The sequence below is a fragment of the Haliotis asinina genome, chromosome 4 (genome assembly GCF_037392515.1).
Source record: "Haliotis asinina isolate JCU_RB_2024 chromosome 4, JCU_Hal_asi_v2, whole genome shotgun sequence".
Lineage (NCBI taxonomy): Eukaryota > Metazoa > Mollusca > Gastropoda > Lepetellida > Haliotidae > Haliotis > Haliotis asinina.
This window is the reverse complement of record NC_090283.1, coordinates 7,444,861-7,471,543: the sequence shown is the minus strand read 5'-3', so window position 1 is coordinate 7,471,543 and position 26,683 is coordinate 7,444,861. Positions and strand designations below refer to the sequence as shown.

Below are 26,683 nucleotides of genomic sequence, written 5' to 3'. Positions count from 1 at the left end.
ACATCAATATATCTGTGATAATCTAGTTAGTTTTACTGTCCTTTGTCGACGGATATTTTAGATTGATTACCTTGTTCTCATCGCTATATGGCTGTAATATTGCCGATGCGATGTAAAAATTTAACTCACTCACTCACTCACTCCAGATATCTGGCGTCGGTCTGCAAATATTCAAGTCTGAACCAGACAATCCCATGATCAATGGTAAGAGCATCGTACTACGAAACTGTGATACGATGACGTGTCCACCAAATAAGTAAGCCTGACCACACCCTGGCCCGTTTGTCGCCTAACGCACAATACCAAAGGATATCAGCATGGGTTACTGGAGACCAGTTCAAACCCGGATCTCCACGGATTTTGTGTAAATGATGTAAAACGATGAAGGACGTTTGTTCATTGTTGCTGTATATGGCGGACTGGGCGTGAAACCGTATTTACTTCTCAATAACAAGCAGCTCAACTACTTAACGTATAACGTTTTCAGAACATTATTGGGAAGGTTCTAGACTGGTAACGTCATGACACAACATTGCGACAACGCTAGTATTACGGGGTTTTCTTTATGACGTTACGACACACGTAATAATGCATTTTCGTCGAGGAAATGTTTTTTATGGGTTCCACTTAACGGTATAAAAACATGTCTAATAGCTTGCTGTCACGATGGAGGTTTCTGTAGATCCTTTCACTTTGAGGTTATTTCTCCACTATTCAGTTACAGCTTCAGAACTACTCTACTTAACATGCAAATTGAATAAATAAATAAGCATTGAAGGAAATCACTTGATATACAGTTCTCAACTGGCAAAACCGTTCAAACATTAACTGAAAACAGAACGTTACGACAATACGAAAGGCTTTGGAAACTAACAGTTTGAACCTTATAGTAACGTAAACATGACGTATAAAAACGTCAGAGCACAACGGTGTGTGTCCACAGAATGACGTTATGAGACCACAGAATAACATTGTCACAACCTGAAATGGTTAGCTGGGAAAGTGACGCAGCTATTTCTTCTGTTTTTGTTATTCTTTGGTGCATACTAGAATTAACCGGCACTGGTTTCTGATGGGCGTACCTCCCGTTTCTCAATTGAACGGTCGCTGCTGCTTTAATGCTAACGTCAGTAGGAAACCTACAACAGGAGAGAAACAACATGTACTGAGTAATTGTTCATATTTTGTCACAACAGCCACATTCATCATGTAACACATCTTACATACTCTTCAAATCAAGTAGGGGATCTTGGTTTATTTTCTTTTATTTACGATTGAAAATATTTAGGAGATATATGGGAGTCAATCAATGGTGATTGAGAGTGCGTCACCATTTGTACTTCCTTACAACCACAGTTATTGGGTATGTACTCGCTTTTCGCTTTTAAAAGATGATTGATGTATGACATATAATTTCCATGTAAACGATTTCATTTTAAAACAAAAGACTAGAAACAAACACTAATAAATGTGCGATGCAAGATGAGTGTCAAAATGAATGTTCTAAGAGATTTCTCGACTTCCTTGAAAAAACGTCAAAATCAAGAATGGGACCCCATGCACGTGTATGGGGCTTCTGCGTTGTGCACATGCATATCATGCGTTGTGTTTACGGGTGGTAATTGAGGAAACAGCGGTGTGTTCATAAGATGTCAGTCCTTGAAACGTTTGTTAACGTTTACACTTCATGTCCAAATTGAAAGTTATCCCATATCCCATTATCCCATACATTTGTAAAGAGTATATTTGGGATACCACCTCTTGCGCATAGTAATCAGTCATGTAAATTGTTCCAGACAATATCAAGAAAAAGCAGTTGCCTACCCGACCAAACACCAGTCATTGCTGTACATTGTAAATATGGATAACCATGTATACATCCGGGTAAAAAATAAGCACCACCCTGTATTTTTACCAGTCAATTTTCTCTGAAATGAAATTCTCTAAACTGTTTCCGAAAAATAACATTTGTAATGCGATAGAGCAAGCATTTAATGTTGAAAAAAAGAAAACATCACAGAAAGTACCATGTAGTTTAGTTAGGATGTTGTCCATATTTAAACGGTTTTTTATGTCCTAAAATATGCTTCCTTACTTTGAAAAGTGAAAGCAATAATTGCTTGTCATGTGGCCTATAAACTGGTTATTGAGATGAGTGGATGAATGTTTGTAAACCAAATTTAGGAAAAGCTATTGTCAAGCTAAAAAAGGTAACTTTTTAAAATGCTGCAAATGTTGGTTTACAAACAAAACAAATGGATTTTAGTTGTAATCATCAGTATCCGGCAAGGATAATTGTTTATTCAATAAAATAAAGTCCAAGTCATAAAATATGTATTCCTAAACCATATTAATGTGGCCTTTTTCATTTTTTTAATCTCAGTTGTAGGAAAAAGGTCTGAATCTTTGACATTTGGGTTTTTCCTGATAATGGATTTTAAACTTACTAGAATTGTAAATGTCATCTTGGTTTATAATATAATCGTTATTTTTTGGTTAAAACGTATTTAATTGTGTAGTTTCAACAGGAGTGGGATAGTTCGTCTGCTAAAACTTCATCACAACGCCATCAATATATTCTTTCATAAAGAATAAAATTATTGTATTTGTAAAACTGTCAATGGATAAAGCTTCGCCAACTATAGGTTGATTAAACTGATTGTAGCGTCACACCTTATCTTCAAAATAGGGTGATGCTTAATTAATGCACGGGTGTATATTTAGTCGAGGCGGTGATAGAACACTGTATGGTCCAGGAGGCTTGTCTGGTGAGTTTTATATTAAACCATACGTACTGATGAAGGAACAACCAGTCGAGAGGAGGAAGAACCCATACCATCCAATGGCATCCTGGATGTGAGGAGCAATCACGGCAATGATCAAGGACATGGCCGACTGCAACGTACGAAATATCTATCTGTTCATTTAAAAGGAGACATATACAGGACAAACGCCTGAAAACGATTGAAAACCATCTCTATATTTTCATCCCAATTGTATTCTTGGTTTATGAGACCAGCATCTCTTTTCATGGGTTTTGATAAACGTAAGTGGCCTGAGTCATATAGACAATGCTGATATATAAATCGGACACGCAACAACAAAGGTGAAATACTGTTCAACACAAAGTTCATCTCACTCTCACTCTCACTCTCACTCTCACTCTCACTCTCACCCGCTCAACCACTCTCTCATATAATGCTTCCGACCTGATATTGTTCGAAGAGATTTCTCGACTTCCTTGATAAAAACGTCCAAATCAAGCATGGGACCCCATGCACGCGTATGGAGCTTCTGCGTTGTGCACGTGCATATCATGCGTTGTGTTTACGGGTGGTAATAGAGGGAAATGGCGGTGCGTTCATAAGATGTCAGTCTTTGAAACGTTTGTTAACGTTTACACTTCCTGTCCATATTGAAAGTTCATTATCCCATACTTTTTTAAAGAGTATATTTGGGACTACACCTTTAGCGTATAGTAATCAGTTGTGTAAATTGTTCCAGACAATATCAAGAAGAAGTAGTTGCCTACCCGACCAAACACCAGTTTGGAAGATATTGCTTCCGACCTGATATTCTTTGGTATTGTGCGTTATCATCCTCCAGTGTCGACATATATTTTCACTCACTCACAACATATCGCTCTGCAGTGTCGACGTATTCTCTTATCCACTCACCCAGATATCGTTTCCTGCCTGATATCCTTTAGCATTGTGGGTAATCTATCGTCACGCAATGTCTACATATTCTATCTCTCACTCTATTACACACACAGATATCGTGTATGGTATGATATCCTTTGGTATTGAGGGTAATATATCATTGTGCAGAGTCAATTGAATCTGTGGTACAAACCTGAGAGGTGAACAACAGTCCATAGTTCTGTATGAAGTAGCGTTGTCCAAATGTTTGCACTGTGACAGATGGAAATAACGAATAGTTTCCACTGAAAGTTCCGAACGTCAGGCATACGTAGATGAAGAATAGTGGTTTTCCTGCTAGTTCCGTCAACTTATACGTCGCCATTAGCACCGTGAATACTGCACATAGGGACATCATCGCAATCTACAACATAGACAACAGTACAACACATGACATGAAGGCTGATGATTCACCTTATCTGTTTAGTTGGAATAGATTATTAGTTTCTTTGAGTCTCCGTCCACATATGCATTAAACTAGATCTCTCAAATAAAACTGACCTCTCAAAAAATTAAAATATTTGTTAATGAGTGAGTGAGTTATTATTTAACGTCACATCGGCAATATATCAGCCATATCGTGACGAGAATAAACATGATTATACAGAGCATGTAGATATTATAAAACCCGTCATCAAAGTACGGTTAAATAACTAGAGTATCACAATTCGAGTCTAAAACTAGCATATGAAGTTACAGCTACAGCACAATTTGGACAATACATAATATAAAAGTAGGCTATAGATCACCAACAACTGAATGTAGATCACCATACTAGGAACGAAGGAGACTTACATTAATTTAGCTACCTGCACGACCCCTAGCTGGATTTACACCATCCCCTCAGCTGCTGGCGATTGTGGGAAAATATAACCGAAATTTATAATGAAAAAATACTACGTTTAAAATACTGGTAAGTTTAAATTTGGGGAATTACGCAGTATTTGTTAATTTCGCACCTTAAAGGACAGTTTGTCGCCAAAATACCCCCACACGATTCTGCCTCCAGCATTGAATATGGACGCAAAGCTTCCAACAACGGCCAGGAAATGATCATCATGGATGAAGGTCTGTCCGTATGCCTGCAATGATCACTTCGAAGTGTGAAAGGTTCTAAAACACAACACTGTAACGTTCATATACGCCGCTACCATAATATTTTATATTGTTAAATCCACCTTGAAGTCATTTCTAGATACAAGTTTGAAATCTTTCATATGTTATTTGTAATAGCCTTATCACAATACTGAATAAAGATCGTATTGGGCACAGTTGAGCATGTCCTCCCAAGAACCTCGTTTCAAAAATTCAGGTATACGTGTGTTTTGACAAATAAGAGGTCGTGGGGTAGCCTAGTACTTCGAGCGTTCTTTTGTCATTCCAAAGACCCTGGTTCGATTCCCCACATGAGTACATTGTGTGAATCCCATTTCTGTTGTTCAAAGTGTGAAAGGTTCTAAAACACAACACTGTAACGTTCATATACGCCGCTACCATAATGTTTTATATTGCTGAAGTCACGTTGATCAAATGTTATTTCTAGAGACAAATGTGGATAATATATGTGTTATTTGTAATATTTGTAATATTACAATAATGGACGGGGAACGTGGACATTATGAGCATGTCCTCCCGAGAAACTCAAACAGTTCAATTAGATGTGCGTTTTGACAATAAGGGGTGATTGGATACCCTAGTGCTTAAAGCGTTGTTTCGTCATGTCGAAGACCTGGGTTCGATTCGCGTGGGTACAATCCTATTTTTGGTGTCGTCCGCAGTGATGTTGCTGGAATATTGCTAAAAGCAGCGTTAAGCCAAAATCACTAACTCATTCAGACAGTTGAATCTGACATTAGAACTTAACGTACTTTCCAGAAAGTTGAAAAGAACACAAGACCAACACTGTTGAAGAGCAGCGTGAACCACAACAGCCAAAAGTCCTTCGTCCTCCAACTGTGTTTCCAAGACACATAGTGTTCATGTCCATCGTGCCCGTGGCTACAATCATAACAAAATAGCTCTTAGATTTGATGTAATTGGAAATATCGGATCAGCATCTATGTCCCAGGCTGTCTCATATGTTAGGTGTTTGTTGGTTCGTTGACTAACTGTTTAACGCAACACTCCGTAATGAGAAAGGCTGCATGAACAACTAGACTAGACAAACAGCCAGCCGACCTTATAACTGTTCATGAATCTGACTAACAATAAATTGTGCATGAAAATCTAAATGTAAATATTCACCAGAGAGATTTATCGATAGCGTGAAACAACTGAATCTAGTTCAGCAGGCGTGGCCTTATTTAGCTTTAACTTCATCGAATCGTGATCACAAATTATTTTCTCGTTAGCCAAACGATTTGGAGGTAAGAATCATTATTCATGGTCTACACATTTCGTGAGCAGAAGGCTAGAACATGACATGAAATAACAGAACAGTTCGAACGTCCATTCATGTGTAACTGAACCTCGTGATGGAAGTAGGCTCTCCTTCAGATGGCAATGATGTCTCTTCGTCGTCCACATCTTCCTCAAGGTCCCGAAGCCTAGCCTGCCTTGTCTGCCAACCAACAAATACAGGGGTACTCATGCAATTTGTGCTGATCAACATGTACTCAAGTTTGTCTGTTTGTATATTCCATCTATATAACGGCATCTAAACTGGGCCCGACAATCCAGTGGTGAACACCACGAGCATCGATCTACACATTAAAGATACACGACATGTGTCAAGCAAGACCGCGACGCTGACAGCTTGATACCGTTAGTGAGTGAGTGAGTTAATATTTAACGTCACATCGGCAATATCTCACCCACATCGTGACGAGAACATTTTAAATGAAATGTATGCCTGTAGTAAAATCTGTCAACGAAGGACAGTAAAACAACTAGACTATCACAATTTCAATTAAAACTAGCGTGGAAAGTTAAACTAATATGACTATTCGAACAATACAATATAAAAACAGGCTATAGACTGCCAACAACTGAAGGTAGATCACCATACTAGGGACCATGGGGACTTTGATACCGTTAGTCATCTCTTACGACAGGCATGGGTTACTTAAGACAAATTCAAATCCTCACTGGCCATGTTCATTCTAAACGCATACGTGTGTTGTCATTAATTGTCTCTAAAAGAATTATAACGTATGAAGAATGACCTGAACTGATTTTTACGAGAACAAGGATACGAATGCAATTTAAATAGTGTCGAAACTGTTTACTGGTAATGGTAAATAAGGTAGTCTTGAGATTTTGTTGTTGCATTGGTGGCAAGCACCCAGATCTTGCCTTCAGAGCGGAGAACTCTTGGGTGCTGTTGTCCAAGGGGACCTCACCTGGGGCGGGTCCCTTAGCAATAGGATTCCTAACGCTTGAAGACCTAAATAACATCCTCCCAGAACGACGAAGGCGAAAGGGACCTTGTTTAGAATAGCTCGTTGTGTAAAATAGCTGCAATACAATTTGAAAACACATCTCTGAAAAACAACAAAAAACTCATACATTTTCATATAATTTTCAGTTTTTATGATAAACATTGTAATACATGCAATACACAGTCGATGACTCTGTATTGTACTATACTTTGACTTCAGGGTCTGTAAGTCTCGCGAGGCACTACTTCGGGTAGTAAGCTGGTTCCCTGTTCCCGTTGCGCACGCCAACTTGCGATATGCGAGACAGGGCAGTACCACATTACCGGTACCGCATGCGACAAACGCATATTCAAGAACTATCTCTGGTTCCAAATTGCGCTACCGCCAAATATAGACCGGACCAAAAGTACAACCATAGTTGGCTGTCACAGCTGTTGACAGTAGTTGGCTAATTTAGGGATGGGTAACACCCAGCAAACGTTCATCGCATTTCCTAAAGTTTTAGGCGGGTGTAACACTGAGTGCATTTGTTTGTATTTGCATTCTCATTGTGACATTTTCTATTGAATGTGACAATAATAGTCGTAACCTGACACTTCTACCGTTCTTGGGATGAAGTGCTTTTATATGAACTTCCAATTACCAGCCTTGTAACTAACAATAACTCATGACTTTTGACATTTTTTGACATGACATTTGAGACTAGTGTGCAACTGGGATGTCAAGAATGAATGAGTGAATGACTTTGATTTAACACCGCTGTGAACAGAATTGCATTCTAACAAGTCTGTGTGGGAGGAAACCTGGAGACAATGCTGGTGATCCCTCGGAATGGGATTCGAACCCACAATCACAAGTTAAACAATTTACACACTGATCTCGCTAAATAAACAGCAACAACAAATGACAATAATAACACACTGAGTACTTACTATTGGCCGTGGATGAAATACGGGAGGGGCTCGTTATGAGGATTGATGTACCATGTTTGAACGTAATCAAATATGAAAGCACCACCACCGAATCCTGCTACAGTTAGACCACAAGCTAGCCCTTTTCTGTCCGGGATCCACTATAAATAAAACGCAGATAGTGCGGTTCACATATATGCTCACCAGGATAATAAGTCAATAGAAACAACTCTCATAAACCACAGATGTTAAACAGACAAAACTGATATCCAAAATTCAATGTGAAATCGAATTTGAAATGAAATCATGATGAGACGATCGTGTGAGCGTATCCTGCTTCATACGCAGCCCAAGTCATAAACTCATGCAAATGTAAAGCTCCCGTTCACAAGGAAAGGAGTCATTTCGCGACTGTATGCAGGACAATGTCTCATCTTCTAGGTAGGGATTTAGTGGTACATTTGTTGGACCCTGTATAATACGCTTTGAATTATCCCCTTCACAAATAGTATGAATAAGGTATCAATAAGTAAGCTGTTTGAATAATCACTTTTAATTACCTTCATTGCACAGCTCATGGGTACAACATATGATATCCCTATACCGAGACCAAACATCAGGCCATATGTCAGGACCACGAAGGACAAGGACCGCTGAATAGTGATTTTGGTGATCATGGTCCCTCCGCTGAAAAAATGTAGATGGAGAGAACGTGAAAAATGAAATGAGGAACTTGTTTGCACTGCTTGCAGATTGTATGACAGACACCATACATAGAACAGCAGTACTCATACCACAACCTTTATCCTGGTAGTTGGTGGGTGCTCGTACAGTGAAGAGCACTTAGATCGCTTTGTACAAAGATACCAAGAACTTTCGTCCTGGCAAATGAACCTCAGCCAGGTAGGGTTGGTGGACGCAATAACAGGGAAGAGAGGAATATATGAACCTCAGCCAGGAAGGATTGGTGGACGCAATAACAGGGAAGAGAGGAATATATGAACCTCAGTCAGGTAGGGTTGTTGGACGCAATAACAAGGAAGAGAGGAATATATGAACCTCAGCCAGGAAGGATTGGTGGACGCAATAACAGGGAAGAGAGGAATATATGAACTTCAGTCAGGCAGGGTTGGTGGACGCACGTACAGAGAGGAGAGGAATATATGAACCTCAGTCAGGTAGGGCTGGTGGACGCAATAACAGTGAAGAGAGGAATATGTGAACTTCAGTCAGGTAGGGTTGTTGGACTCACGTACAGGGAAGAGAGGAATATATGAACTTTAGCGTGGTAGGGTTGTTGGACTCACGTACAGGGAAAAGAGGAATACACGAACTTTAGCCACTTCACACTTTCCTGGCATGGGTAATGGTCGACAAGCATGAACAACCAAACATCGAAGCAACATTTTTAAAAAATAGCAAAGATATGTAAGCATCTGTAGGTTCATAACAAGTTCTGTTCCTCACGTAAAACAGCATACCTCAATATCAAGCAGCCAAGAAACACAGTGATGCGAGGACCGAATCTGTCATAGATTACGCCCGCCAGTACGATCGTGGATCCCATGCCAATAGTTGCCGCCGAGTACACCTAGGCTGTGTCTGAGTAGCGTATCTTCCAGTCGGGGAATTTGTCCCGCAAGTAAGACGTTATATATGGGTCCATGTTGCCTGGGAATTGACAAATGAACCCTTCAACCCTGTCATACAGCTTTGTGGTGAACGTTTTTTCAGTCATTCTAAATCTTCATGCATAACATGAAACCGTTGTGTCAGGTAGGTAAATCAGAGGAAGGCAATTGATAATATCATTGTTATTGAACAGTATCACATCATCGATGTACAGGAAGCTTAAGTTAAACTCATTGATCACATAACCTTGTTTTGATTTTGCCAAGGACAGTAAACATCAAATATACATATCTACAAGGAGGGGAGCATAATTTCTTGGAGAAATGTCTTCTCCCGAAATTTCACAAATATCATATCATTTCAGCATTTCACATTGACAATGTGCTTTCTGGTTAAACTTCACATGACATTGGCTTTCACTTTTGACAATTGTTCCGAACCTCGTACGATAGATATGTAGATACACTTGATTCATCAATGACTGTTAAACTCTTATCAAGTCTTTATGTTACTGAATTTCAAGCAAGACTGCTTCAGATGCTCTGCAAATGACCAGTGACTTGTTCTGTTTGTTAAACATGGATCGATAGAGAAATACACACCAAAACGTGATGAAATGCCTAATGATAACGCAATTTTTTCTATTTATGTGAGTGGTTTGTTTTCTGTCTAGCAACGTTACTATGGAAACCCACAATAAACACAGGCTGCCCAAGTCCGTCAGCCGTAGTTTTGGATAAGAAGAGCTTGATTTGGGCGCAACCAACATCTTGGATACGCTCTGACAGACATGGTATCGAGCTGGAGAGTCCAACAGCCATAGACGTCACCGATGGATAAATGTGCCATACGACGTCGTATGTCTAAGTATAGTTTGTGACCACGTCATCCTGAAATGATGATGAAGCGCATGTTGGCGACAACTGCTTATGACACCAACTTACCGAAGGTGTATAATGTTCCCAGTGTTAACTGAATGAATACTCCACCAATAATAACACCGAAAGCTGGCCATCCGATCCAGTTCGCCATCTTGTCGGGAGTGTTAGGTAAAGATGTAGATCACGCGCTTGATCACTTCTCTCGGTTGGTTGGCCTGCTTGCTTGGTTGTGAAGAGAGTATGGAGTAGATTACGGAGGACTGTGGGAAGACTTCAGTATCAATCAACATCGCACTACATCCTTTAGCGTCACTGTTTTTTTAGGAATGACATCTTGTTATACTGTGGCCGATCACGACTGATAAACTAGTTGATAACGGTCATGACAATATGGCTTGTTTCATGTGCACCTCATTAAATGACATAGACGTGTACATGCATCTGTTCACACGATCCGTCTTTCATGGCTTGAAACTTACCATTTTCTGCAGTGGTGTGTGATTCCATTTAACTAAAATATATTAACTGATCATTCTGACATTCGATCATTTTTATTGATGTCTTGTTTTGTGCTCTGAGTACATTTAATACTGGATGATAAACATCAGTTCGTGCTAACAATTGTATGTGTATCTCCCTACAAAAATAAGTCTCGTTAGGTTAGAATTGGCGTTGAGCAAGCAATGATTTTCGTGGGAGGTGTCGATTGGTCAGACTGACTTGGCTGTCGCGTCTTCGTATTCCCATTGCCTAGATCCTTGCTCATGATATTAATCATTGGTTTGCCTGGATTTCCCACGATGACGAGTTTGCATCAGCATTTCCAGTCGTGTGTCTTAATTTCGATTCCATCTCACGTAAGCCTCCGTGACTATCAGCGTAAAGACTTGGATTTATGAAATAATGTAAATGTAAAGTTAGCTGCTGACAGAAACGTGGTGTAGAATGATGGAAAAACACTTGATGTAATTGTCTATAACTGTTTTATACAATCTACAAGCTGGCCCAAGGGACTAACGAGATGTCTGAAGTAATATGTTGATGATGTGACATGCCACAGTGGTCGTGGGGCTGATGACAGAAGATAATGGGTACATCGGGGGCATTTATGATAACCAATCTGCAGTCCTACGTGTAGTGTAGTCCTTTCGTGCATGGTCTTGATTAACGTTACCCTCAAAGATATCCACGCTTATGGACTGAAGTCTGGATCTCCAGTGATTGATATTACAACCGACTTTTTACATTGGTCGTGTGATTACGTGCATTCATCCAAGTACCCAGGTTAAAGTGGTTAAAGGGTTCGCTCGTCGCACTGAAGGTCTGGGTTCGATTAACGACATGGTTACAGTGCATGAAGTCCACTTCTGATGTCCTCAGCCGTGATATTGTATACTCACTAACCAGCCTGGGTTTTCAATGCTTTAAATGGTGAACGTTTAAATTAGACATTAGGCATTTGCATATTTCCCGGAATCAATTATTTGTGTAGTTGATTACAGTCTAGTTGAATGATGAGTTTTGATATTCTAAATTGAACGTGTTTCCGGCCTTGGGGCTGTTTCCTGTAACTACAATTTACTCTCGTAAACTTCCCATGGAAAAACAAAGGAAAATGATGATAGTTTGAACATTTATTATTTTGGAGACGGACTTTATGATTCCTTTTCCCAGAGTCCCTGATGCTTCCATTACATTCTGCACTGAAATGAATGTTTGATCATGAACCGATTTCGAGATAGACTGAGCTTCATCAGTACCATTTGGGCCAAACCGACTTGTTTAAATGATTCTTGTGGCAAACATATTTCATTCATAAATATCAAGCAGTCAGAGCCAGCCTTGGTTACCCGAGAAACAGGTTTATTCTGGTGTTAAGGATACATTACTGTGACGATATTATGACCGTTGGCAGTGAACGCGGTGCTACGGGAAATAGCCTTTTGCTGATCAGAGAACACATTTCACACCTGTGTCCCCAATTATTTACCTGGAACAAATCATTAAATGTCGTAGTGTTGGTAGGCATAGGCAACAAGGTAACATTTGAACATCTTTTCATTTTTTATTATTTCTGGTGTTTATTATTATTATTTTACAGATTAGAATTGAAATGTAGCAGAGAGGGTTTGGGTGATCCTGGCACAGTCAGGCTGGTAAAGCTCATCATCAGCTCAGGGCCCTCGCCCCTCTACACGCAGCCCAGACAGCGAATGGGACTTCTCCCAGGAAACACTGCCTAGCCGAACCCACCAAGACCTTCCCGGAGAATATGGAGGCTCCCTAACACTGCAGCCTTCTGCATTACCCAGATTGTCAGAAGGGCTGTGCTCCCGGGCACTCTCCCGGGCACTCTCCTGATCTGCGCCAAGAGATCAGGAGGTACCAAACCAAGGGCACCGAGGACAATGGGGAGCCTGACGACAGTGTACTTGGGATACAGGCGAGACATTTTCAAAATGCTTTTCCTGAATCTTGCCAATCACATTGCTGTCAAAAGGGACAGAAAATTCTATGATATAAATAATTTCATTGGTTTTATCGAAAAGGACAAGATCAGGTTTGTTGGCTGGAATTCGTCTCAGGTTGTATATTGGACTATTTCAGAGAAGTTTAAAAGCATTCTTTTCCAGGACGCCCTGGACATGTTCAGGGTCGTACCATGGGTGGACCTCAGGGTCAAAGTCACAGGCATGGCGGAGACGATAGTAAAAGCAGCGAGCCATGCAATCATGTCTTTTAAGATATGTTGTTTGTGCCAAGGAAGACCATCCACTGACAAGGTGTTGGACAGTCTCCATGAATTCATTGCAAAGACGACAATTCATATTCACATTCTGGCGATTGCGAGTGGGAAGTGACTGGTCCTGAGCAGCAAAAAGGAAGCCCTCAGTTTCACATTTGAGACCAGCCGACTTCATCCAGGCGAAGGAGTCGGTTGGATTGCTGTTCTGTTCCACACACTGCATGTACACACGATGCAATGGCTTCTCAGACAGCTTCTCCACAAAGGACCGACTCTGGGCAGACTTGGTGAAGGACTTCACCTGGTTTACTCCCATCGCTGTACCGTCTAGCAGTACATCACCATGAGCAAAATCAACTTCAAATTTCAGATTGTGTCCAACAACCTTGGCACGTTTAAAATAGCTGTGGAATTCCTTGCTTTCATCATGAATCTTGACGTGCATCACCAGAGGATCATCCGATAAATAAATATGTGCAAAAGTACACAATAGAAGAGCTTCCACATTAATCAAACCCCGACCTCCTCATTATTATTATTATTTCTGGTGTCCCTCCCCCCCCCCACCCCCCACCCCCACCCCCCCGTCGTCAGATTGCTGGAATATTGATAAAAGGGGCGTAAAACTAAACTCACTCACTCTTACATGATAGATTCACTATCATCTTGTACCATCCGGTGTTTTAATTAGCTTCAAACGTCATTCCCTTCTGGCATCTTCTTGTTGAAGAAGAACATCAGAATAAAACCTACAAGAAAATATTATCTAATATAGATTCTATGTTGCAATGAGCCTGCATTGAGGAAATTGTATGATTCTCATATCATGTCTTGAGCATGTGTACATGATACCGGAAACAACTATACCAAATCACAATGTGTAAACAAACAAACCAGATCCCACTTTTATAACATAGTAGTGGCAGCTCAGTGGAAAAAAGGTGCTCACAAACGTTAAGTTAGTGTTTTATCGAGTTTTTCATACCTCTGGGCTTAGATTCCCAAAGCCTTTTAATGCTAAATGTCAAACGCAGTGTTCGCGGTAGGTTTTGTGTGAGTGCGTGCAGAAATTAAATTATAAATATCTAGTCCAAATGTTTTGCTCGAGAAATATTTCATTACAATCCTGAATAAGTTCAAAATTTATTGTTTTTCTATGTGTTGCTGTTTTAACGTATTTTTTGAAATGTTAGGAGAGTGTATTTTTAGCAAATTGTGCTATTGGTTAGGCGATAATTATTATTGGGTCACCATGTTTACAGTTTTGACTGATAGTTATTATGGGTCACATTTTGTATTATAAATATTCAGTGTGTTTCGTACGTTGGCAGCAGACTTTAGGGTAGCACTTTAGAGTTACCCCCTGTTGAGTATGTCTGCGTACTTCCGGAGACTACGGGAGAATCCTGTGTTAATGGCGATGGTCGTATGTGATCGAATGTTCAGGAATCAGTGACTTTGTATATAAAGGCTGGTAGTCGTGTTGACACACACACACACTGATTAATTGAAGTAAATCAACCTGCCTGCCTCTCTGCCAATGTTTGACCTACATAGCCGCTGCTTGACCGGTCTCTGTGTTACATTCAGTATAAATGTTTCTCACTCTCACGCCCAGACTTTGGTGAGTTGATACTATATGTGTGACCCATTACTCTAGATTTGAGTCAGTTACATTGTGCATGAAACCTGTACTGTGTACATTTGTATCTTGCTTTTGTTTGCTGAATAACTTTTACTGAAATTTCACACTTCTCAGGGTTATATTGTGCTGGTTCTGAGAGGATTTCTAACATATATCTAATATATTTTGCGTGTTTTTATTATATTTTTATGAGTTAACGCAAACACAGATACATTAAGTTTAACTCAAGAATGTCATAGCGGTAAAAGAGCTTCCAAAATCTAGACCCTGGGTCCTTACCAAAAAACTGTTGTTTTTTCCAGACGGGGTCCCTGAATTACATGACATGACCCTCTATAGATAATAACCTCTTTCATTTCCTTATTTCAGTTAGATGTATCCTTAAATTTTGTCAGGATTGTACTTTCGAACTTCTAAAACGCCCCATAAAGAAGTTGATATAGAGACTTACTGCAGGAAGAACAGGCAGCTGTCAGGAAGAAGAGTCCATACCAGCCAATAAGGTCTGCAAGACTAGACGTTAGCAGCGAGCCGACTGGAGAAATAACCATCTGTTTAAAGCCAATGTGGCGCTTAACCAGTGCATCCTGATCATGATATATCTGTTTATATACTGGCTAGTGAAATGTTATCATCGTGCACCAGTTATCGCCAATACATCAGAGTCACATGCGGGCAGTTCTGGTCAATTACAATTCCGGTATTTTTTCCCAATAGTATTTGACAACAGATCAGAGGCAGTGAACGGGCTGGACATATCGGTAAATAGGTAATTAGGTATCATAATTATTTCTGTTTCGTGAGTATAGCGAACGTTGGAGTAAGTTTGTCAGGACTGCTAAAGAATGGCGATAACTTTTCGCTAGCCAGTACACAATTCTACAGGCTCAATGCGCAATATTTTTCTAACTATCATCGGATGTCAATCTCAACTCCCTCAGTCATGTCTGCAGGTTATTAATGGTGTGAAATACCGCTTGTTCACTATGAAAGAATTATAGTGGATGGTTGCAACAATGGTAATTCTTCATTTTTGAATCTGACATGTTTATAACATTTCAGTGAGGTGGCAGAGTATCGGAAGATCTGTCGGTATGTTACTGACGACCACGCCACATTTTCATTAAATATTAATAACTAACCTGTGATGAAAACAACATCCCATATATTTGTATGAAGTAGTCCTGGCCAAACGCCCTGGCGGTCGCGGTGGGGATGAGGGAGTAGTTGCCGGAGAAGGTGCCGAATGTGAGACAGACGTAGATGAAGAACAGGGGCTTCCCGTCAGCAACTTTCGTCAGGTTGAATGTGAACATGAGGACTGTGAATAGCGCACACAAGCACAGCATGGCCGTCTGGAAGAAGATTATCATTTGTGGTTTAAGACAGCTATCCAAGCTATATATGGCGGTTGTTTGTCAAGAATCCAGTCTGGACCAGATGATCCAGTGATCAAGAGCATGACGATGTGACTACGCAGCTGGGATACGATGGTCTGTCAAATAAACGAGTCTGACCACTAGATCCTTTAGTCGCCTCTTACGACAAGTATGGATAGCTGAAGGTCAATTCTAATCCACATCTTCAAGGGTCGTGTCTTGCCATATTATGTACAAACTGTGTGAACACATTGGGCACCAGGCTGTCGACAATATATCTACGAGGTGTGGCAGGCCGTGGGGTCATCTAAAAGATGACATCTTTACCTTGTCCATGTAGCAGGGTGTTGAGTCACCCCACAGATGACATCCTTACCTTCTCAGCTTGCTTATGGGGTTGACCTCCTTGGTCATGTGGACAAAGCATTGTTCGAATTCCAACATGGGACTTGTATGGATGGCATGGTGATTTGGTGTGTTAGTAAACTTAGGATTTGTTTGCAGAGTATCACATTGCACTGGTCGGAAGCACCGAATATAACCATGATTGTTTGTGATTGACAGAATAAATGCGACGTGTTTAATAGGCTTGAGTTGACAGAGTGTTCTGAATTAACTTAATATAAGGGGTTGTGTCTTTACTCTCTTTGGTGACACATTTTTCAGAATACCTGTCAGAAATGAAGTACCTTAAATGACACCTTGTCTCCAAAGTAGCCCCATGAGACACGACCTGCAGCATTGAAGATGGATGCAAAGCTTTCAACAACTGACAGGAACCTGTCATCTTTGATGAATGTTTGTCCATATGTCTGAAATTATAACCACAAACGTCCTGCGTAATTTAACTAGAAAATAACAAATGTTACGAGTGTGTATTTTCTGTATATTTTTGTTATTAATTAAGTAATAATTATTATTGGGTCACAACATTTAGTGTTTTGAATATTAAATATGATGGCTCACATTTCGTTTTAAATAGCTGGTCAACACTTTTAGCATTCTGGTTTTCCAGAATTTATCTGTTCCTAGTTTTTGATGTGTCCACTTCCGGGAGACTTATTCTATGGCATTCTACAGTGTTGACGATGTTCGTTTGTGCCCGAACTTTCGGGAAATGACTTAGCAAATATACATAAAAAGGCTTCTTGCCGTGTGGAGGGCGGCACTCACACTCATTCATATTTGCTGGAGTTACAGCCACGCTTGAAATCCCGTCAACTCCTGAACCTACATTATCTGCTGTCGCACCGATCGCTATGTTGACATTCTGCCATAGCTATTCTCTCTCACACCAAGACTTTAGTGAGTTTGCTATATTGTATTTTGTGCCCCATTGACTTCGATTTTGTCTCTCTTGAATTGTACCTCAAATCTGCATTGTTATATTGACTTGTGACTTTGTATACCTTGCTCTCGTTGCATAATAATAACATCTGATTATTCTAAACTTGTCTTTGTTCTGTTTTGCTGGTTCACAAGGGGATTTCTTACATTGTTGTCACGGTAAATTCAATGAATCCAGTTGACCCTGCACTATTTCACCAAAAAGTAAACATGTTTACACTCGGTACATAGTAATTATGTCACTTGACATGGACACGCTTACCTTCCAGATGGTAGAGAAGAAGATTAGCCCTTGGCAGTTAAACAGTAGGATACACCAGAGAATCCAAAACTCTTTCGTTCTCCAGCAGTTTCTCCAGTGAACAGACTCTTGTTGGACCACTTGACTAACAGCGTGACAGAAATGCCTTTTAATGAAAACAGTAACGCCAGAGTACAATATACCGTATGAGGAACGTGTAGATGATTCTCACGCCAGTCAGCATCTACTTCTACAGTGCATTCCGCACTAAAAGTCCTATAACGGTGCGAGTTAAAACATCTGCACTAAGCTATCGGTGCCGAACACTACCATCCCGAAAAAAAAGTATACTTTCCTCAAGCATATAAATTATGTTTATTTACAATGTGTAACCAACATACAACAAACATGGGAAAAGGCATACAATAAAATGGAATGACTGAATAACTCTTTCTCAATGTAAGGGCTGAAGTATACTGGAAGGGCGTAAGTGTACGTTCAGAATGAGGGACACTAATCACTAATGGTCAAACATCCCATACTACGATGTGTTAAGCCCGATCATTAACAATCACGAATGAGAATGAAATTATTTTCTCCTTGCGTAGGAATGTACTACTTGTTGATGTAAGAATGCCTGCTAGGTACTCTGTTAAGGGTATATCAGGATAGGCGGGAGTTCAAATGCATTCTCACTCGCGGTGCGCTCGTGTCCAGTACTAACGTGTGGTCGAATGTGAATGAAATGTGATCACTTGTGTTCAGTGCTTTTCCTTTCAGTGTTTCATGGTTGAGTCAGATGTTGTATACAGGCATACTGTACGTGTCAACGAGCCATGGTAGTACCTGTGAGTACTGACATATTGTGCGTATGTCGAACGATGAAAATACACGTGAGAATATATGTATTGTATGTATTGACGAGCCATGGTGATGAGGGTATTGGTATATTGTATGTGTTGGCGAGCCGTGATGATGTGGGTATTGGTATATTGTATGCATTGACGAGCCGTGATGATGTGGGTATTGGTATATTGTATGTGTTGACGAGCCGTGATGATGTGGGTATTGGTATATTGTATGTGTTGACGAGCCGTGATGATGTGGGTATTGGTATATTGTATGTGTTGACGAGCCGTGATGATGTGGGTATTGGTATATTGTATGTGTTGACGAGCCATGATAATACATGTGAATATTGGCATATTGTGTGTTGCTTTTGAACCAAGATAATACGCGTAAGAATGTTTTTGTGTGTGTGTGCATGCTGACGAGATAACATTTCGAGCATTTGTATATTGTGTGAGCTGATAATACGTGATCCTGTCTGTATATAATAAGAGCAACCTGCTCATAAGTTGTAGATATTGTAGTGATAATTATAATATATTGATTGAGTTTGAATGATGTAAAGTTTCTGTTCATGGCATTCTTGATGATGGTGAGGAAAGCATCGAATATGACATACCATTTATTGGTTGTGTTGTTTGCAGTACTGGGCGGAGTGTAGGAGAACAGCCCGACGACCTTTCCAAGAAGTATCTAAATCAACATTATCTAGCCTCATGTAAAAATGTCGAGTTTTGATTGGTCCGCGTGACTCTGATCCACCACGATCCGCGAGCGGGAGTATGAAAGTCGTGTAATCCCACTACGAAAGTCATATCACCCCGCTACGCCTCGGTGACGACGCGAAGTGAGAAAACCGTGCATCTGCAAGCCTTTAGTAACGTGCGGCGCACTGAGGTCAAACAGTGGCATCTCACGACGTATATAAACACAAGTCGATTTGATGCGTGTTGTTTTGTTTTGATTTAGTGAAAACATTCAGCTAGATAAATGCGTTATCACATCGTGTCGAGGGAAATACGGGGTTTTATCAGTCCCCCGGGACTGATAAAACCCTGCATTTCCCTCGACACGATGTGATAACTTATAATGTTAACCCTTACATCGAAAAGTGACGGGTGGAACGCTCGCCTTGTATATTGCTGACCGATTTATGTCTCAGAACCAGTTTAACATCTTTCTTCAGACGATTCCGACGAACTCTCATAATATCTTCACAAATGAGGAACCATTCTTATTCGGAGAGCATCATTTCTATTTATTATTTCTTTTCATTTATTGCTTTATGTTCCCCTTTGAAACAAATAATCAAAAAAGAGCAAGGCTCGGTATCTTCTCTTATTGTCACTAGTTCCCTTTATCTCGTGTGATTACCTGTTGCTGCCCCTGACCTGACTCACCTCAACAGACTTCGTGTTCTTACGGCATAATCAAGCGGTATCGACAGCGACAAGGCTCAATATGGAGATATTAAGTATTTATAGACTTTCAGTTCTTGTTGATACCAGCTATAAGCCACCTCCAAGCCTTTCACAGACATGGAACTATTTGTGGACCAACGGAATTGAAGCCAAGTCGTATCTCTTGGTTTTGCTTCCCCCTTTCTAGATCAATTCACAAATTTTAGCAAAAACAAATTAGGAAACCCATATTTATGCTTCCATCTAAGATAGACGATGAGCATAGAATTGGACAATCAAAAGAGATCCGTTTTGGAAATACTTACGTCATTCTGGCGTCCACTATTTGGGGGTCATAGTTGTCAACTCCATCAAGTTCATCAATGTTGGACACACATCGGCCACTGTGATATAAAATACTGTGTGTATGTTTCAACATACGTCAAAACGATGGCAATTATTCACTTTAGTTATGCGATATGGCTGAAATATTGCCGATGTGACGTTAAATATTAACTCACTCACTCACTCACTCACTCACTTTAGTTGTGATGAAACCAGCATACACGTTTTAAAAAATTAAGATGAATCTAATTTACTGTAGTTTGGACTTGATATCTGACGATCATAAGTATCTATTCATACCATCGGCCATCTCTTTGCCCATCAGAGTCCTCTTCAGGCTACAAGAAAAGGTACATCATTGTTCAGTGTGTCACCGTTGAATCAATATATAAACCCTGAATGGTAGTGATTATCATCACTGAGTGCAGGACAATATAAAGGGAGACGAAATGTGTCTTGATATCTTCAGCAAACCCTAGCACCAGAGTCAAGATTATCAAATTAACAACGGGATGACCACACTGTGTGGAACATTGGCTGTTTCAGTGAGATGTGGTTAATATTGTTTTATACCTTTGCTTCTCCTATCAGAATTGACGTTGCAATTCAAATCAGGGAATGTGTAATCATTTCGAATAATCACTGCATACAATATCGTATAACAATTCGTTTGTATCTTCACATTTGTGTGACGGAAAAGAGCTTGACAATGGCACTAAATGGATGTTTTGGACCTCCAGACGAATACGGAAGCTAGAATTTCGTGAAAGATTTTCGTGAAAGATTTTCTCTGAGAAATATATTACACAAGAAATGTCTGAGGTGAAATGCGGTTCCTTTATTGCGAAAAAGTTGGCAAATTATTAGTAAGCTCCAACTTACTTTCGGAAGTCGGAGGAGGACAGTTCCCAAGAACTGAAGAGAAACATAGCAGACTGCTAGAATCAAAAACATGTTGGGAACTCTGCCAAGCAGGTCTTTCTGGGTGAAATATCTGCAACCAGATAGAAGTTCATTGATCTGGGTTCAGTCTTCGTTCCGATCGCTAGGGATGAATCATTTGTCATTATGTAGTTAAAACGTTGCCTCTTCACATGTGTTCGAATCCTTACATGGGTATTGTGTGTGAAGCCAATTTCAGGTGTCCCCAGTCTTGATTATATTACAGTGATGCCAAATGCGCCGTAAAACTCACTTAGTCATTTCACAAGGTTGCGCATGATTCCTGATTCTTACTCTAAAGGATGGGACTGTTTGTGACAAAACACATCCTGTGTATTCACCTTGCATTAGATAAAATTTTCGTTCTTTTTCTCTGTTACATGGAGCCAAACACCAGCTCTTGTATATCGTATTTTATTAACCAAATAAAATTCATTGAACGTATACATACTCTTCGCCGTCAACTTCGAAATTTGGTGCAAGGTTATCAGGGTTGATGTACCATGACTGAATGTAGTCGAAGATGAAGGCACTACCGCCAAACCCAGCCAAGATCAATCCGGTGGCAAGTCCCTTCCTGTCAGGGATCCACTGATTGGTGAACGGAATACAGTTCATCAATGACTCGTTATATCACACGGGAGGTGGTTCAACCTACATATCTCCTACAACTGAAGTAGAATAAGTCAAATGTGCAAGTTACACAACATAACATGTAATGATATATTATATACTGAAAGCCATTAAATACGCAACTTGACATTCATACTTTCTTTACTCATTCAAATGTCACCATATATGTAACTGTCAGATATGTTTTAAATAAACATCTGTGGATAACTTAAACGGAAAACGTCCACTCAACAACAACGTCAGTGACGCAACAACGACATCAAACAAAGGAGGGGTCACTTAAGTGTCCACCCTACACTGCAAGACTCCGGTGGTATTGGAAGACACAGATTTCTCAGAAACAGGTGTGGGATGGTCTGCCAGTGATGTTGAAGGGCCGGTGTCAATTCAGCTCTTGTACTGGTACAGAACTACAGTTTGGCAGTCTTTATTCTCGACGTCGATAAATCTGTTGACGTCCATCTGCAAACCTGCGTCAAACCTGCGTTAAGGCATTTTCGCACCGTTTGGGTGCAGACATGACGTTGTCTTGTCACAATTGTCCAGCAGCATCAGCAGCTGTTTCGAACCGATTTCGGAAGTGTAACACTCGGACATTGCGGTCCTGTCGAGCTGTCATCAAAGATGGTGCGGCAGTTTGCAGACAAATGCCTTACTTCCGGTGCCCAGGAAACGTTGTCTAAGTTTACCAGCTCTGGATGGATCCACATTACAGCGCCTGACAATCATCACATCTGAGGAAACGTTGCTAACCACACCGAGAACCTGATTCTTGTTGTCTTGTGTCAAGCGTGGCATTTTCTTAACGTGATTCAGTTTCAAAATTTCTTGTGCTTTCATAGCGGCTGGGTGCAGGTAATGCACGTGCAGAACATGTTTCATGAATGTGGTGTTTCCGAGGAATGCCAAAGATTCAGTTTTAAGCATCGACGATCATAAAAGAGGAATACTCTGGGACTCAAAATGGGTAAGAATATCAGCCTTTTATCCCTACATCCTTGTATCGCAGGTAAAAAATCTTCAGTAGAAGTTGTGTATGTTCAAGGACACCAAACACCACTTGCGTTATTAATGGCTTTCAGTATATTATAGTCTCTATACTCATTTCCTCTATATTCATCTCATTTGAGAGGTGGGAACCTGAAGATCTATGGGAATTCTGTCATCGTTGTCTGTTGCCGACTAAGTAGCAGTGTAGGTGGTCATGTTAGATTAGAGTTTTATGACGGCATCAGAAACAACCTTATCCTTTTGAGATGAAAGAACAAAGTTTGAGATCGAACACTACACGGTGTGTCCATGTTTTGGGTCAACCTGTTGTTTAATAGCACGACCAAGAATGCAGTACCCTAAAGACTCATTAATACACAGTCGTTTAGCGTCTATGTCTTTGGGTGGATGATGTGCTTATCCAGTTTTAACGTGTTATGTGAACTGTGTGGTCTACTTGCTGAATGAAAGTTTCGTATGAAACATCCTACCATCATCGCACTATCCATCGGAGCAGCATATGCGGTACCAACTCCAAGTCCGAACATCAGGCCGAAGGTGATTATGACGCCAGCGAAGGAATGTTGTATGGTAAAGTAGGTCAGGGCAACACCGGAACTGTGAGAAAATGATTGAGGCATGTAACGTCCACACTTAGGAATAACAGGTTTTGATTTAATTACTCCATGGGTCAAGACGGGCAAATATCGAGCCAAAAAAGCACGAGAATGGACCACTGGAGAACCAGACAGGAAGAGATCAAAGCCAATCTAGGACCTTTCTCATCAGCATTACAAGGGAGGATACAATAACAATTTATTGTCGTTGGCTTCAGTTTACCACCGATTTGTTTTTGTCTTTGACATCAGGGCGTCACTAGGTACACATCACACAGACACGTTAAAGCGACTACAGACATAAGCAGCACATGTATGCTGCGATAAGAGCGGAATAATTCCAATCTAGGCTGCTTAGTAGGATGGACAAGTGACCTTAAATAATTGTAATCAATGAAAAGGAGTGTAGACCTTTCCGAAGGAACACCCTGCAGAGGTGTAGTAGGCTTAGAGAATATAAAGAATAATTAATATAATAATTAAAATGTGTGGATTACTTATAATGTAAAAAACAATATATTGTACCATGTTTACTATACGAAAGTGAGGTTCACAATCGCAAAGAATTCATACTGATTTTCAAACATGATAACCAAATTGCAGCGTCGTTATGAGATGGGAAGTGGAGGGTGAACTCCGTCAGTGATAATTAGTCAACACGGGGTGTGATACGTTGCAAGAACCAACCAACCAACTTCCTCTGTGACACATCCTCATAAATTGCTATACCTATTTTATTTACGGCTCTACCTATCATGATTTTGCAATTTAGTTTTTTAATATATCTACTGTCCTCGTAACACACACTTGCCAAAATCATGATGTCTCCTAGACGTCCACTTAAGGCAGTTCGATCATCTTATCGTCACTATGGCAATCCCATTTTCCTCATTAAATAGACCAGGGCCTCCTGTCGTTCAGGGGCCTCCTAAGCTGATCGTAAGTCACTGAGGTAACAATAGTGCAGGGTGAAAGAATGGGAGTTTAGGTTACACTTTGTAAAGGTTGCATCGTGAAAGTAGCCCCATCTCATTTTAGGCACATCGTGTCTTCCCGAAAAAGATGCACGTACACTGGCGGGCTAATTAATACATAATACTGATGAAAGAAAGAGTATTTTTCCAACAAATATTTTCATATCGATACCTCATCATGCAGCTTCCACAAATTACTGCTATGCGGGGTCCAAACCTAGCTCGTACTAGTCCTCCAATAAAGATGGAACCTGCCAGTCCAAAGGCAGCGGCAGCAAAGATCCACTCACTGTCTTTGTAATGGAGATCAGCTGAGGTATCTCCGATGTAGGACGTGATGTATGGGTTCAGATTACCTGTTACCGTCAAATAAATTAGAATTGCATGTTTGTCAACTCTTTATGCAGTAACGTATATTCACAATAACTAACAATAGAAACATCAAGAAACCAAGAACTTTTACAACATGTTATAATTTTCTTGTTTTCATGTTCGAGATTTGAAATTGGTATATCTCAAACAAACACATTTACTGCCTCCTCTTTCATTGATACACATGTGCTTTCTCAGTAGCCCATACTTTTCAAAACCATTTTAGTCCCAGGTTCATATCAACTGAAGCAGCCACTCTCCTGTGCTAGAGGGAATGAATCAGTAGAATTTTGTGCCGCTTTTAGTAATATTCCAGCAATATCACGGCGGGATACGCCAGTCATGGGCTTCACACATTGTACCGTTGTTGGAAATCGAACCCGGGTGTTCGGCGTGACGAGCGAACGCTTGAAACATCAGGATACTTCACCGTCTCGTCCTCTGCTTCATTTCAACACAGACACTGTAGACCAAATACAACCCCACACAGCCTCGTAGCAACGAGGCAATTATTTGTCAGCTAATCCACTAACAGATTCATGGGCACAATACTACACAAATGCCTATTCTATATGATTATTCTCCTTGAGAGCCACAGTATCTGAGACCTTTACATAAACATGTTCATCATCATTATCACTCAGTTTGATCAAATATCTTAGCGGATTTCAATGAATGGGTCATTGTTATCGCACGCCCCCGATATTTGTTTATCTTCCCTGAGACTTCGTCATGAGTCAGATGCTACATAGGTTTATACTTACCGAAACAGAAATAGGTTCCCAGGGTCAGGTGGATAAGAATCCCCCCGATTATTGTGGAAATAGCTCCGCGTTCCATGTCGTGCCCAAGAGGTTACCTATATACCGCCCACAGATGTACACACGTCTGCGTGTCAGCAGATAAGTTACATGTCATCACCTCAAGGATCGTTTCAGTATCTGCTGATAAGCTTATCGGTGGACGTTGTATTGTACAAAGCTGCATTGTGGTTGAGTATTGTATGGGGCAGGTGATGGGTGCTGATGTGACCAGTGGAGTAACAAAATACAGCTTGTTTGGTGTTTGATAATTGATAATTGAGCAATGTCTGGGTGTAGATAAATATTTTATGCTTGGAAGTTTGAATTAGTAACTTAGAGTGTTACCTCAAAGGGGGTTGAAGTACTGTAAAATTATTGTCCTCCTGAGAGGGTACGTAAGTCCCAAAACATTTGAAGTCAAATTTGATCTTCCATTTTGTCTTAGCCGTAGAATATGTGTCATTTTAATTTTAATTTGTGGCTAATCTTGCTTACAATCACCATCAGCTGAGGGGATGATGTAAATCCAGCTAGGGACCATGCAGGTAGCAGAAGTACTGTAAGTCCCCATGGCCCCTAGTATGGTGATCTACCTTCAGTTGTTGGTGATCTATATAGCCTGTTTTTATATTGTATTGTCTGAATAGGAATATTAGTTTTAACGTTTCACGCTGGTTTTATTTCTTATTGTGATATTCTAGTTGTTTTACTGTCTGTCGTCGACAGGTTTTTATCATATAGATAGATTCCTTTTTTAAGAATGCTCTCGTCACGATATGGCTGCAATACTGCCGATGTGACGTTAAATGTTAACTCACTCACTCACTCTTCCAAGCTTCACACACGTGCAAGTCAGTTCACTACGAGACGAATGGCAGATGTTGCCCTGCAAAGT

General features: G+C 40.4%; 2 protein-coding genes across 3 annotated transcripts; both read right to left on the bottom strand.

Annotated features, from left to right (window-relative positions):
• Positions 1-1,092: 1,092 nt before the first annotated feature.
• LOC137280725 (oxalate:formate antiporter-like) lies at positions 1,093-10,656 on the bottom strand. The gene is given in 11 exon segments (XM_067811947.1): positions 1,093-1,139; positions 2,796-2,895; positions 3,856-4,065; positions 4,661-4,783; positions 5,570-5,699; positions 6,170-6,247; positions 7,038-7,157; positions 8,014-8,153; positions 8,553-8,679; positions 9,474-9,663; positions 10,569-10,656. Coding segments are annotated over 11 exon segments (1,353 nt in total).
• A 1,468-nt stretch (positions 10,657-12,124) lies between these two features.
• Positions 12,125-25,904, bottom strand: LOC137282149 (oxalate:formate antiporter-like). Of its 2 annotated transcripts, none has more exons than XM_067813879.1 (13): positions 25,750-25,904; positions 24,786-24,969; positions 23,514-23,640; positions 21,851-21,990; positions 21,340-21,451; positions 20,758-20,795; positions 20,439-20,516; positions 17,885-18,029; positions 16,965-17,087; positions 16,039-16,251; positions 15,348-15,447; positions 13,892-14,000; positions 12,125-12,495 (listed from the first exon to the last, which is right to left on the bottom strand). In XM_067813879.1, the coding sequence occupies exons 1-12, from the start codon at positions 25,823-25,825 to the stop codon at positions 13,945-13,947; spliced, it is 1,392 nt and encodes a 463-aa protein (XP_067669980.1). In that variant the 5' UTR covers positions 25,826-25,904; the 3' UTR covers positions 12,125-12,495; positions 13,892-13,944. The 2 variants fall into 2 exon arrangements, with proteins under 2 accessions (XP_067669980.1, XP_067669981.1); XM_067813880.1 differs by having other exon boundaries at positions 15,348-15,431.
• Between the last annotated feature and the right edge of the window lie 779 nt (positions 25,905-26,683).